Source organism: Oryctolagus cuniculus, chromosome 15, assembly GCF_964237555.1.
Source record: "Oryctolagus cuniculus chromosome 15, mOryCun1.1, whole genome shotgun sequence".
Lineage (NCBI taxonomy): Eukaryota > Metazoa > Chordata > Mammalia > Lagomorpha > Leporidae > Oryctolagus > Oryctolagus cuniculus.
Window position 1 is genome coordinate 83,856,473 of NC_091446.1, and position 14,733 is coordinate 83,871,205.

At 47.8% G+C, this 14,733-nt stretch overlaps 1 protein-coding gene and 1 pseudogene across 2 annotated transcripts in view; both read right to left on the reverse strand.

Moving 5' to 3' along the window:
- Positions 1 to 12,408, reverse strand: part of LOC127488305 (olfactory receptor 6C74-like) — a 29,310-nt pseudogene extending 16,902 nt beyond the window's left edge.
- The window catches only part of LOC100349877 (olfactory receptor 6C75), a 98,083-nt gene extending 85,181 nt beyond the window's left edge, over positions 1 to 12,902 (reverse strand). For both annotated transcript variants that reach the window (XM_070058377.1, XM_070058376.1), the window contains exon 1: positions 12,402 to 12,902. In XM_070058377.1, coding sequence (XP_069914478.1) covers positions 12,402 to 12,410 — 9 coding nt within the window. In that variant the 5' untranslated portion in view covers positions 12,411 to 12,902. The remainder of the gene's footprint in view (positions 1 to 12,401) is intronic.
- Between the last annotated feature and the right edge of the window lie 1,831 nt (positions 12,903 to 14,733).

The following is a 14,733-nucleotide window of genomic DNA, read 5'->3' on the forward strand; positions in this document are numbered from 1 at the left end:
CCCCACAGGATGCCGGTGTTGCAGGCCAGAGCTTTAACCTGCTGCGCCACAGTGTCGGCTCCATAAACTTATTTTTTAATTTCATTCCCCCACAAGCTTTTGAAGGTACTCTCACATGATTCAGAGGATTTTTTAAATCACAGATTTTGCCCCCACTCCCCACCCCCGGCCAGGAGTTTCTAATTCTGTGGCTGGGACCCACATTGCTAACTCATTGTTAACGAGCTTCCAGGTGATGTATTGCTACTGACCCAGGGCCCACGCTTTAAGAATCAGTGCTATATTTCATTCCTTTGACACTCACTCCAAGCCTCTCCCACTAAGCGCAGTGTTCAGTGAAGTATCAGAGAGATGAAGCCACAGCTATAACAAGCTTCCATCCACAACATGGCAAGGATCACCCAGAGCACCAAGAGGCTTAAAGGAGGTGCTTATTAAACCCAGCTGTTTGTAGCAAGAGGGCGCAGAGGAAGTGGAGGTGGGAGAGAGGCAGAGGTTGTTAACTTGCCTACTTAGTGCCAGCTGGTCCCGAGGCTGTGAACAGACATGGCTGCAGAGCTGTTAGTGGTAACTGTGATGCCACGCGTGCAGGCTGGCACAGAGCTCTCCAGGGCTGTCTGGGGCCCGTGTCCTCCTGGATGCCAAGTAAGGAGCTGCCACACGGGATTTCTCTGCCCATTGGGCTTCACATGGAAGGTGCCAAGTTCATTTCCCAGCCTCCTTGTTGCTCAGGGTGATAAAGGAGCATATAATTAAGTCTTTAGGGAGTGGTTTCTCCACTGTTTAGTTTAACTTGAAAATGTTTTCTTGTGAAGCTTATATACCCGTGGGGAAATCATTCAATCTTGCCTGCATTGCCCTGCTGATGTGCTGGATCATTAGTGCAGGGAAGTAGTTATCAGGCCTTCCTTAAAACGTCTCCCTGAACCTCAGGTGGTGCTCAGGGTAGGGCTGGCAAGGAAGTTACAACATAAAAATTATTTGCACAATATAGTGACTCAGTATAGGGCCTGTACTGGGGAAGAAGGAAAATGAGGTAACAGGAGGAGGTACAAAACATCAAAGGTGAAAGACATGGAAGGAAGGAAGAGAGGGAGGGAGGAAGAAAGAGGGAGTAAGGGAAGTATCACTATATATTTTTTAAGATTTATTTGTTTATTTGAAAGGCAGAGTTACTGAGAGGCAATTGGGGACTGAACCATTGGATGGAAGACCTCTCTCTCTCTCTCTCTCTCTGCCTCTGCCTCTCCTTCTCTCTCTGTATAACTCTTTCAAATAAATAAATAAATCTTTTAAAAAGCAAATATAAATAGAAATCAAGGAATGGTAGTCTATAGCTCTTTAAAAACAAAACAAAACAAATAAACTGGAGGTCCAAGACTGGGTGCAAGTTATGTGCAGAAATCAAGGACTCCATAGCAATGGCAGAAGCCAGTTCTACACATTGCATCCTTCTCTACTACTAAAGGTAGTCATCAAAGAGGGTGTATAGATCAGCTATTCCAGAACTCTGAAAATAAGCAGTAGTAGCAGGATTGGAAAGACAGAAACCTAAAATCCCACCACAGCAGTGGTGAGTGTACCCTGGCTTTTGATCCTGGGGCCTCTTGACGCCTGGTCCAGGACACAGGTGCAGTCACAGGAGTTGGCACAGAGAACCGTGAGGCTCCACGCTCCCGACTACAGCACCTGAAGGGAAGCCTCAGGGAACTAAATGTGTTGGGAAGATTATGAAAGAGACCTCAGGAAAGGAAGCCACTAAATTTTTAAACAATTTCAAAGCTTAATACAAAACCATGTATGATTGGATCTGCTGCTAACCAGTATAATAAAGCATCGAATAGCTCTTGTGATGGTTTTGAGAACTGAACTGATGATGAAGCCACTTCCTACAGAAGATGAGATGGGACTTTTGCCCTGAACTTAACCAATCAATTTCTTGCCAAATTAAATATATCACCATTCACCAAAGGAATTTAAAAGTTTACAAGCTGGGGCCAGCATTGTGGCACAGCAGGTTAAGCTGCTACCTGTGATGCCAGCATCCCATTTGAGAGCCAATTTCAGTCTCAGCTGTGCCGCTTCCAATCCAGCTCCCTGCAAATGCACCTAGGATAGCAGTGGAATATGGCCCAAGTGCTTGGGCCCCTACATCCACGTGGGAGATCCGGATGACTCTCCTGGCTCCTGGGTTCAGCCTGGCCCAGCCCAGGCTATTGCAATTATTTTGGGAGTGAACCAGAAGGTAGAAGATTTCTCTCTCTTTCTCTCTCTCTCTCTCTCTCTGCCTCCCTCCCTCCCTAACTCTGCTTTTCAATTACATAAAATAAATCTTTTTAAAGTTTGCAGGCCATATGCATGATTCCTAGTCCATAATTACTCAGCAAATAAAGAACCAAGGAAATTTCAATTCTCATGGGAGAAAGATGATCAAGAGACACAAACACTACAATGGTACAAATGTAAATATTTAACAAACATTTTAAACAAACTATTTAAAAATGCTTCAGTATACAATTGCAAGCACTCTAAAATTAGCAGGAAAAATAGGACTCAGTTATGACCAAAGAAGAACAAAACAGAAATATCAGTCCTGAAAAAATACAATAACTGATACAGAAAACTCATAGAATGTGTCCCAACACATACTGGATATTACAGATTAAATGGGAATTAAACTGAAAATAGATCAGTAGAAATATTCCAACCTTGAAACTGGAAGGAAAAAGGATTTAAAGCAAATGAACGAAAACTTGGAGATTTGTAGAGCAATAACAAAGGGTTTAATATCCTTGTCATAAGAGTCTCAGGATAGCAGAAAAAAAAAACTCAGTGCTAAAAAAAAAAAAAAAAAAAAAAAAAAAAAAAAAAAAAAACATTTCAAGAGATAATGACTGGAAGCTTCCTAAACTTAGGAAACCACATAGTCCCACAGATTCAAGAAACTGAATGAACCCTGTGTAGGTTAAGCGCAAAGAAATTCCACACTCATACAAATCATAGTCAAATAGCTGTGAACTATAGACAAGTAATAAAATCAACCAGAAAAAAGGACATATTACTTGTAAAGCAAGAAAAATTGAATGATTATTATGTGCTAACCAGAAGCTACAGGAGTGACATAATGTTTAATTACTGAAAGAAGATAATTAACTTGAAATTTTATAGTTAGCAAAAGGATGTTTAGGAATAAAGCTTAAATGAAGGTGTTATAGATAAAGGAAAACTAAGAATTTTAATGGCGGACAACTTCAAAGGGATTGCTAAAATACGTTCTTTACACACAGTGAAAATTAGAAAATGATACCAGAATAAAATGCTCCATTAGACATAATAAGAGAAATGGTCAATTTAATGGGCTATTCTTATCTTCTTGAATTCTTTCACATGTTTGAAAATGGAAAGTAAAGATAGCATTGTCCAAGGGTTTTTCAATGTATATGTCACATATAACTGAAACATATAGGGGGAGAGTGGAAGACGCGTATGGTTGTAAGAGTTACACATGCAAATTCAGTGACAAAGCGATTCTATGTAGACGGAAAAGTTAAATACATAAACCACTAAAAATGTATACAAAGAGATATAGTAAAAACCACACTTGACTGGGATGGACAGTTGGGTCAGGGGTTAAGCCACTGCTTGGGATGCCTGCATCCTATATCAGAGTGGCTGGCTGGAATCCTGGCTCCACTTCTGATCCAGCCTCCAGCTAATGCACAGACTTGGAGGCATCAGGGGATGGCTCAAGTACTTGGGTCCGTGCCAGCCACCAAAAGCAAGGCCTGGATTGAGTCCCGGGTTCTTGGCTTCTTGGCTGGCTCAGACCTAGGTATTCCAGGCATTTTGGGAAATGAACAAGTGGATAGGAAACCCCTGCTTGTCGGTCTGTATTTCTCTGATTCACAGTCTTTTTCTAACTTTTTATTTCAGAATAGTTTTAAATTTACAAAACAAAAATTGTGGGGCTTTCCAGTATACACCACATCCAGCCTCCCCTATGATCAACATCTTGTATTAGCATATTTGTCACAATCCATAAACCACACCCAGTCTCTCCTATTGTTTTAAACCCAAACTCCCTGTATCCCTCCCATCTCTCCTAACCACTAGATATGGAAATTCTGTGGTCATGCTGAGTTTGTTTTTTCTTTTTTTAATTCTAATATGTGGAAGAGAATATATGATATTTGTGTTTCTGTGTCCAGTTTATTTCAATTAACGTGATATCCTCTAGTTCCATCTACTTTCCTGGAAATGACAGAACTTAACTCTTCTTTATGGCTGAATAATATTGCATTATATATATATATATATATATATATAAACCAAAAGGTTTCACTAAGACACTTTAGAAACTCATAAGAGTCTAGTAAAGTTGCAGGTCATAAAATCATCACTCAAAATATCAATAGCCTTTGTATACACAAACAAAGAATGGCCAACAAAGAACTTGTAAGAACAATCCCATTCACAATAGCTACAAGAAAATTAAACACCTCCAGCCTGCGCCACGGCTCACTAGGCTAATCCTCCGCCTTGCGGCGCCGGCACACCAGGTTCTAGTCTCGGTCGGGGCGCCGGATTCGGTCCCGGTCGCCCCTCTTCCAGGCCAGCTCTCTGCTGTGGCCAGGGAGTGCAGTGGAGGATGGCCCAAGTGTTTGGGCCCTGCGGAGAAGCACCTAGCTTCTGCCATCGGATCAGCGCGGTGCGCCGGCCTCAGCCCACAGGCCGTGGTGGCCATTGGAGGGTGAACCAACGGCAAAAAGGAGGACCTTTCTCTCTGTTTCTCTCTCTCACTGTCCACTCTGCCTGTCAAAAAAAAAAAAATTAAATTAAACACCTCGAAGTAAATTAACCAAGGATGTGAAAGACCTCCTCAATGAGAATTACGTAACACTAATGAAAGAAATAGATGACACACAAAAAATGCAGAAGATGGGAAAGTATTACATGTTCCTGGATTTGAAGAATTAATATTTTTTTTATTTTTTATTTTTTTTTTTATTTTTTGACAGGCAGAGTGGACAGTGAGAGAGAGAGACAGAGAGAAAGGTCTTCCTTTGCCGTTGGTCCACCCTCCAATGGCCGCCGCGGCCGGCGCGCTGCAGCCGGCGCACCGCGCTGATCCGATGGCAGGAGCCAGGAGCCAGGTGCTTTTCCTGGTCTCCCATGGGGTGCAGGGCCCAAGCACCTGGGCCATCCTCCACTGCACTCCCTGGCCACAGCAGAGAGCTGGCCTGGAAGAGGGGCAACCGGGACAGAATCCGGCACCCCAACCGGGACTAGAACCTGGTGTGCCGGCGCCGCTAGGCGGAGGATTAGCCTAGTGAGCCGCGGCGCCGGCCCAATATTTTCTTTTTTAAAAGATTTATTTATTTGAAAGAGTTACACAGAGAGAGAAGGAGGGGTAGAGTGAGAGAGAGAGAGATCTTCCGTATGCTGGTTCACTCCCAAATGGCCACAACAGCCAGAGCTGAGCTGATCTGAAGCCAGGAGCCAGGAGCCAGGAGCTCCTTCTGGGTCTCCCACGTGGGTGCAGGGGCTCAAAGACTTGGGCCATCTTCCACTGCTTTCCCAGGCCATCAGCAGGGAGCTGGATCAGAAGAGGAGCAGCTGGGACTCTAACTGGCACCCATATGAGATTCTGCTACTGGATGCAGCAGCTATACCTGCTATGCCACAGCACTGGCCCCAATGAATTAATATTTTCAAAATGTCTATACTAACAAAAGCAATTCACAGTTTCAATTTGATTCTAATCAAAATACCAATGACAGTCTTCTCAGAACTGTAAAAATGTCAAAATTCATATGGAAACACAAAAGAGCCCGAAAGTGAAAGCAATATTAAACAACAAAAAGAAAGTCAGGACAATACAATACAAGACTTCACATCATACTCCATGACAGTTATAATCCAAACATCCTGGTACTGGTGCACAGACATGTGCAATGGAACAGAACAGAAATGTCAGAAATTTATACATGCATCTACCACCAACTAATCTTGCAGAAACTAATCCTTGGAGACAGGAAAGTCTCTTCAACAAATAGTGTTGGGAAAATTATATCTATACATGCAGAAGTATGAAACAAGACCCCCTACCTTATATAAAAATCAACTCAAAAATAGAAAGTTATAGATCTATGGCCTGATATTATCAAATTATTAGAGGAAAACATTGGAGAAACTCTGCAGACATGGCATAGGCAAAGACTTCTTGAAAAATACCCTAGAAGTGCAGGCAATAGAAACAAAAATAGACAAGTGGAATTTCATAAAGGTAAGAAGATTGTGCACTGCCAAAAAAAAAAAAAAAAAAAAACCACACTCAATGAAGTGAAGAGGCAACCAACTAAGTGGGAGAAAATATTTGCAAACTAAAGGATTAATATCCAGAATGTATAAAGAGGTCAAGGAACTGAACCACAACAAAACAAACAGTCCAGGTAAGAAATGGACAAAGGACATGAACAGGTTTTTTTTTTAAGTTTTTATTTAATGAATGCATTTTTTCATAGATGCAACTTTAGGAATATAGTGGTTCTTTCCCCATACCCCTCCCCCAACTCCTATTCCACCTCCCTCCCCCATCTCTCTCTTCATTATGGTTCATTTTTAGTTTGATTTTACATACAGAAGACCAAAACTCAAAAAATGTTGATGATATGTAGGGGAAAAGGTACCCTAATACACTGCTGGTGGGAATCTAAACTGGTACTACCATTATAGAAGACAGTATGGAGATTCCTCAGAGATCTGAAAATAGATCTACCCTATGGCCCTACTCCTAGGAATTTACCCAAATGAAATGAGATTAGCATATGAAAGAGTTATTTGTATCCCCACATTTACTGCATCTCAATTCAGAATAGCAAAGATATAGAATCAATGCAGATGTCCATCAGTTGATGACTAAACAAAATGAATGTGACTGGAAACCACTATACTTAGTGAAATAAGCTAGTCCCCAAAAGACAAATATCATGTTTCCCTGCCTTATGGTAACTAATATGAAGAGTACAAAATAATATAATATATATGAGTGAAACTGACATTTTGAGATGTGGAAATTGTTTACAGCCTTTTTCTATACTCTTGAGGAACAGTGGTTTTTCTACTTCCTACTTAATGAATTATTTAGTGGAAGGTTACATTTGTGATTATAAAATAAACTGAAAATAAGCCATTGTAAAAACTAAAAGAAAGTAAAAGCTAAGAAAGGAGGAGGGAGGGTAGGACGGAGGTTAGGGTGGGAAGTATCATTACGCCCTTAAATGTGTATATAGGAAATACATGAAATTTGTTCTCCTTATATAAATTAAAGAATTTTAAAAAGAGAGACTGATATGCCCCCAGGATCTCTCAATATCAATGATTACCTGCTTCCTTAGTGCTATTTACTTTAATTTTAAAATTAAATTTCTTTCTAAAAAAGTTCTGTAAAGGTATCTATTCTCCCCAGTTGATTTAAAGCTTAATTCAATTTCAATAAGAATCTCAAGCAAGATTTGTTATGGATATAGACAGATTCTACTATATAGAAATGCAAAGCATTAGAATAAACAAATTCAAAAAAGCAGCATACAACTGCAGACATCACACTGATTCTAATACCTACTAAAAAGCCAGAGTAATCAAACAATGTAATATTTATAGAGACACATAAATCAATAGCATAGCATAGTAAATTATCAATTCCCAACTTGACTCTCACTGGGATTAAACATGACAATAGGTCTGATCTGATTTCATCATCATTTAAAAAAAATCATCTATTATTTTTCACTTTATGTTTCTGTGTGGGAGCAAACTGTTGAAATACTTAAGGTATACTAAGCTGATCTTCTGTATATTAAGATAATCGAAAATGAATCTTGATGTGAATGGAAGGGGAGAGGGAGTGGGAAAGGGGAGGGTTGTGGGTGGGAGGGACGGATGGGGGGGGAAGCCATTGTAACACATGAGTCGTACTTTGGAAATTTATATTCATTAAATAAAAGATAAAAAAAAAATAGCATAGCATAGTGGTACCAAAGATAGATGTGCACAGATACGCTCTATTGGTTGTGCACAAAGGGACAAAAGAGGTTCCATGGAGAAAGGATCATCTTTTCAACAAGTGGTGTTGGAGTGATTGGATGTGATATGCAAAATAATTAAACCTCACATCCAGCTCAGATTAATTTGGAATGAATCATGGATGTAAAGGCAAAATGCAAAACTTTAAAACTTTTAGAGTAAAACCAAGGAAATGTGCTTTGCAGCAAGACAGTGGAATAGGAATCCATGTACTCCAACTTCTTCCCTGGCCACAGCCAATCAACACCAGTATCCCTCCCTCTGTGACGAGCCCAGCTGCTGGGTGAGGGGCTCCTGCGCTTCAGGCAAACACAAAAGCAGTGGCACAGAAGCTGGAAGGATAATCTGAGACTCGCTCTTGCTATGAATGCTCTTCCTGGAACAGCATCACATGATCGGGGAGCCCCTCCAGCTCCAAACTTCTCCATGGAGAGGGAAGGGAAGGGAAGACTGAATGTCCAGTGTCTAGGGGCAGGGAGCCCCAGGAATTGGTTTCTGCTTTACCTGAATCTGAGCACTGACAGGGAAGTATTCTAGATTGGAAGTTGTTGAAAGCAAAGGCTCCTTGGACAAGGTCACACACACTCACCATGGAGCCTCTTGTGGCTCCAGGCAAAGCCAGTAGGTAAAAAAAAATAAATAAATAAAAAAATAAAAATAAATAGTAAAATCCTAAAGCAAGCTTCCACCTCAGTAGAGAAAGAATTGAACCACGCACCCAGAAATGCCATTTTTCTAAGGGCATCCCAAGGGAATGCCTTCTATCTCATTTGCTTTTTGGTGTTGAAGGGTCCCAGATGTTTTACAAGCCTGATGCCACTGAGAACAAAGGTGGTAGTCTGTAGTAATATGGGCTCATTGACCAGAGCCCCTCTCTCGGGCTCAGGGTGGTGTGACTGGGAAGATTCCACCACTGGCTTACACCTTAGGAGGAAGAGAGAGGGCTGAAACATGATCCACTGTTCAGAATTTTTAGGGGGCTCCCCAAAGGACTGCTTTTAGCCTCACCTGTTTTGGAGCATGGATGGGACCCCAAATATTCTAGATGCTGGAGACCACTGATAACAGAAACAACCAAAACCAGCAAGCACAGCGGGTGACACCTGGTGGCCTGTCCCAGGAGTATGGCTGGTCCAGGGCTCTGGGATGGGACAGGTCAGGTCAGCACGGTGAGCTCCTGGCTTGTTCCCCTGCCCTTGGACAGGACACTCCTCACCCAGCTTGGCATCTGGCTACCCTCAGTAGCCACCACAGCCCAAGCACAGAGGTCTCCCTGCCCCACTCCCGGCTCCCACATATCTGGGGAGCAGAGCAGGCCTAGTCTTGAACCCACATGCCAACACAGACCACACCAAGGCACATTTTCACCCACTGCACAGCAGAGTGAGCAATGAGGCGACTGTGTATATGCCCTACACACAGGGGGTGCCACTGAGGGCTCAGTGGCATCATCCATGGACATAGGCATGTGAGATCAGTGCCACCTACTGGGAGTGACAGTCCCTATGTCACAGCACAGGCAGAGAGAAGTCCCACTCACCTCCATCATGAATCCATTCGATTCTGTCAAATGTACCTCCTGCCTACACTACCAACACCTGGTCAGTTGGGCAGTAGACGCAGTACTGGACACTGGTCGCCTCCCAGCCCAGAGTGCGCATCCTCAGTGCCTGTGACATCACAGAAGCCTCCCAGCCAATCCCAAGGGGCTCTGCTGTGGCAGGGGTCAGGGTCCTCAGTCCTGGCTTCATTACAGGTCACCAGAAGTGGGGCCTGTGTTCTCCCCAGGGCCCAGGTGAAGAGGGCAGGGCTTTGGCAGAACTGCCCCGGAACCAGGGGTGCCTGGGCCCTCTGCCACCTGCCATAACGGTCCCAAGTCCCAGGCAACCTGCACCTCCTGCCCCTCCTTTATTCCTCTGCAATTTTATTACAGCACCACTGTGAAAGCCTTTCTCTATGAACACAAGGTGGCACAGGGAGCCCCATCATGGCCTGTCCATCTTCCTGAGGTCCCCACACTCGGGGCTGCCCCTGCAATGACCTGAACGGAGACTCCCAGGGCTGCAGCCTGCTGTCCTACCACAGGCCCGACCCCAGCACTCCCAACCCCTGCTGACCCCTCCTGCTCTGCTCCAGCCCTTCTTCCCAGGAGTTTTAGGAGGTGGACACAGGGCGTCCTCCTGGGATGGGGGGAGGGGAGCGGCCCGCTGAGCACCACCTGCATAGGACCTCAAGCCGGCATGGCCCAGACTGTCCAGAGCGGGAGCCAGGGCCCTGTCCTGACACTGACCAGGGCTTCAGGCACAGAGCACTGAGAACTCCTGGGCACCAGCACCTGAGCCACATGCTGGTAACACCGGACTGCTGCTGACCTTAAGGACAGGGACAGCACATGTCGGGCAGGAGCAGCCACATGCCCACAGCTCCCTGGAGTGCTGATAGCCAGGGTGCTCCCCCTGGGGAAAGTGGCTCAGCCCTCCCCCAGAACCCCTTTGGTCCTGGGCCCCACACTGCCCCTAGGCTGCCATCTTGGGGCCACAGTCTGTTCTTTTCCCTTCAAGGGCCCGTTTCTCTTCCTCTGCCCACTTCCTTTACCCTGGCATGGGGACCACAGTGTCCAGGGCCCTGGTCACCCACATACCTGCTGGCCTCCCCTGTGGAGTGTGAATGAGTGCACAGCTGTGTCATGTCCAGAGGTGCTGTCCAGCAAGACTTGGGTTTTACTTACTCTTTTATTCCCCCCCTCCCCACTCAGCTTCTCCTCTTTTAAATTTCATTGTACACTCTTTTGGAGATTCACAAAGAACTGTAAAATTACACAATGAATGATGAGTGGGGAATCACCCAGCTTCAGCAGTCAACTATTCTTAATTGGGGGGAAGATGCCCATGGGTTTTTCTTTCTCTCCTGGGCTTTCCTTCTTCAGATTCCCTAGGGTTAGTGTTCTCCAGGTTGTATGTTCCTTCACTGGGGGTGAAGGAAAGCATGGGCCCCAACCCAGCTCCTGAATGGACTGACGCTAGTCTTCTGTGGTGGGTTAGGGTGCACAGGGATTAGTTCCCATTGTTGTTGCTACAAATGTTTCCTTATTATCAGGGGGTTGTTACAAATTTTTAATTCATGGATCTTGGGGGGGGGTGGTTGCTTCCATCCACTGTTCTCCCCAGAGGCCTGCAGTTGCCAGTGGCTGCAGCTGGATCTCAACCCCAATCTCCCACGTGGGTGGCAGGAACCCAATACTTGAGGCATCCTCACTGCCTCCCAGGGTGCACGTGTGTAAGAAGCTGGACTCAGGAGCCGAGGCTGGGGATGGACCCCGGGTGGTGCAGTATGCGATGCAGGTGTCCCAGTGGTGTCTTCCCCACTTTGCCTGCCCTGGGGTTGTTATCACGGACAGGTCTGGTCCTCCTCTCCCCCATCTCACTCAGGCTCCTGCTGGGTAATGCCATCTGCCATGAGGCCCTCACCAGAAGCTGGTGCCCGTGCCACACTCTCGGGCTGGTCAAGCCACAAGCTAAAGTGAACTTTCATTTTCTAAGCAACGCAGCTTCAGGTATTTTGCTATTGCCACACAGAGTGGGCGAGGACTTCCCTCCAACTTCAGCACAGTGCCCTCCAATGTGCTTGAAGGGTTTCTGAGAAAGCCTCTTCCCAAAGCATCAGGTGCTCCTCATTCCGGATTTCAGCTGAGGTCACCTGAAAGCCCACTCTGGCTTCCTGTGCCACCTAAACACCCAGGCACTGAGTTCTCTTTTAGGGGTGGCTGGGAGTAAAGGCAGAGGCCAGCTCAGCAGCACTGCTCAGGGCATCTGGGAGTCCGGCAGGACTTCGAGTCCCTCTAGTCAACCTCAAGAGACATCGCGGGGCCTCATCTGAGTCCTGGGAGACAGGGGCTGGGCAGGTGCTGGGAAACGCTGAGTCTGCCTTTGGCCGCCACTTCTTACAGGGCGCTCTGGAGCTGCCCTGCAACTCAGGTGAGCCATGGGCCTGCGTGCACGGCTGAGAGCTGTGGCTACCCGGCCGCAGAGATCACCTCTGACAGTGGTGCTTAGGGAGCACAAGGTGAGCCTGCGTGCTAGGGCCCTTCCCACCCACAGCACGTGACCTCAGCACACAGACCAGACCCCTCCAGCGTGCTGCTCCAGCCCTTCCTTGAGAACCACTCTGAGTCCCAGGGCCAAGGGCTCTGCTCCCGTGGTGTTCACGCACAGGCACAGCCACATCGCCTATGGGACCCAGCGTGGAAGACCAGTGTCAACCACCTGGGCGCGACCTTCCCCGCATCACAGGCCACACAGAGAGCCAGTCCCACTCACCTCCATCATGAATCCATTCGATTCTGTCAAATGTGCCTCCTGCCTACACTACCAACACCTGGTCAGTTGGGCAGTAGACGCAGTACTGGACACTGGTCGCCTCCCAGCCCAGAGTGCGCATCCTCAGTGCCTGTGACATCACAGAAGCCTCCCAGCCAATCCCAAGGGGCTCTGCTGTGGCAGGGGTCAGGGTCCTCAGTCCTGGCTTCATTACAGGTCACCAGAAGTGGGGCCTGTGTTCTCCCCAGGGCCCAGGTGAAGAGGGCAGGGCTCTGGCAGAACTGCCCCGGAACCAGGGGTGCCTGGGCCCTCTGCCACCTGCCATAACGGTCCCAAGTCCCAGGCAACCTGCACCTCCTGCCCCTCCTTTATTCCTCTGCAATTTTATTACAGCACCACTGTGAAAGCCTTTCTCTATGAACACAAGGTGGCACAGGGAGCCCCATCATGGCCTGTCCATCTTCCTGAGGTCCCCACACTCGGGGCTGCCCCTGCAATGACCTGAACTGGAATTGCCAGTGGTGCAACCTCCTGTCCCAGAAAGGCCCCATCCCTTCATTGCCCACCCCCACTGTCCCCTCCCATGTTCTTCCTGTTCCTCCTCCCTGGTACGTTAGGTGTTGGCACCAGGGGGCCCTCCTGGGATGGAGGGGATGGCAGTGGCCAGCAGACAACTGGACCTCAAGCCAGCCTAGCTCAGACTATCTACAGCAGAACCCAGGGCCCTGTCCTGACACTGACCAGGGCTTCAGACAGATCACTGTGACTCCTCCGGACAAGCACCTCATCCGCATGCTGGTAACTCCAGGCTAGTGCTGGCAGTAAGGGCAGAGACAGCACATGTGGGGCTGGAGCAGCCACAGGCCCGCAGCTCCCAGCACTGCTGATGGCCAGGACACCCAGCCCTGGGAGACCCAGGGTCACTGTCAGCAGCACCTGGCCGGTCGTGCTAAGCACTGGCTCTGCAGAGGCCAGGAGGCCCCTGTGGGCCTGGCTCAGCCACATGGGCTCTGGCTCAGGCTGCCTTCCATGTACTCCCTATGCTGTCTGCCTGGTGAAAGGGAAGCTGCCTTTCACTGTGCGGCCTCGTGTTCCTCTGTGTGACGTGAGCACACGTGGATACCCAGCATGTGTCTGCTCCAAGGCTCTCCCTGGGGCTGGAGGCTCCACATCAGAAGCACACAAAGGCTTATTTATTTAGTTTTTTATTTATTTGACAGAGTCAAACAGTGAGAGAGAAAGAGAGAGAGAGAGACAGAGAAATGTTTTCCTTCCATTGGTTCACCCCCCAAATGGCTGCTATGGCTGGAACTATGCCTATCTGAAGGCAGGAGCCAGGTGCTTCCTCTTGGTCTCCCATGTAGGTGCAGAGGCCCAAGCACTTAGGTCACCCTCCATTGCGTTCCTGGGCCACAGCAGAGAGCTAGTCTGGAACTAGAACCCAGGGCTCATATGGGATGCCAGCACCACAGGCAGAGGATTAATGAAGTGAACCATGGCACTGGCCCCACAAATGCTTATTTTGGACTTTGTCATTGTCACCTCCTGGAATGCTGGCTATACTTAGTGGCACCAGGTGTCCTGCAATTGTCCCAGCCTGCCTCCCTGGGCTGTTTCTTAGTGAGGATGGGGGAATGCCAAGGGCACAGCCCCATGGGGCAGCTCCCCCACATGAGGGGCACACAGGTCACGTGAGGTGTGGGTGGCCTGGCAGGACTGGAATGCACCCACCTTCGTGCACACCTGTGCACCTCAGTGCAGCATGCATGGGTGAGGCTGAGTGGACGAGTGCTGATGGGCTCAGGAGGTGCCCAGGATCAAGCCCTGCTCTGGTCCAAAGACTGCCAGCTGCACAGTGCCCGCCAGCTTGGCCCAGGGAAGGGGGAAGCCAGGAGGGAGGGGCGCCCTCACCGCTGGGACATGGCTTCTGGGCTGCAGGGTCAGGTGGTGGCCACAGCATTGGTCCTCTCCACATCGGCCCTCTGCCCTTGCCCTGGAGGGGAATGAGAAAGAACAGAAGATGCACCTGTCCCTGGAGCCCCTCCCTGCCCTTGCTGAGACCCCAGCACAGGCCTCTCCTGACCATTCCACCATAGCTGTGGCAGTGACAACTCAGGACCACCCACAGCCTGGGCTCAGCCACGGGCCCTTCAGGGATGAGGAAGAGCCCCCTGCTCATCACCTCTGGGGGAGCCCAGGGCTTCCCAGCACCTGCTCTTCCTGGGCAAAGTGGCTCAGCCCTCACCCAGCACCTCCTTAGTCCTGGGTCCCACATGAACCCCCAGGCTGCCATCTTGGTGCTACAGTCTGTCCTTGCCCCTCCAAGGGCCTT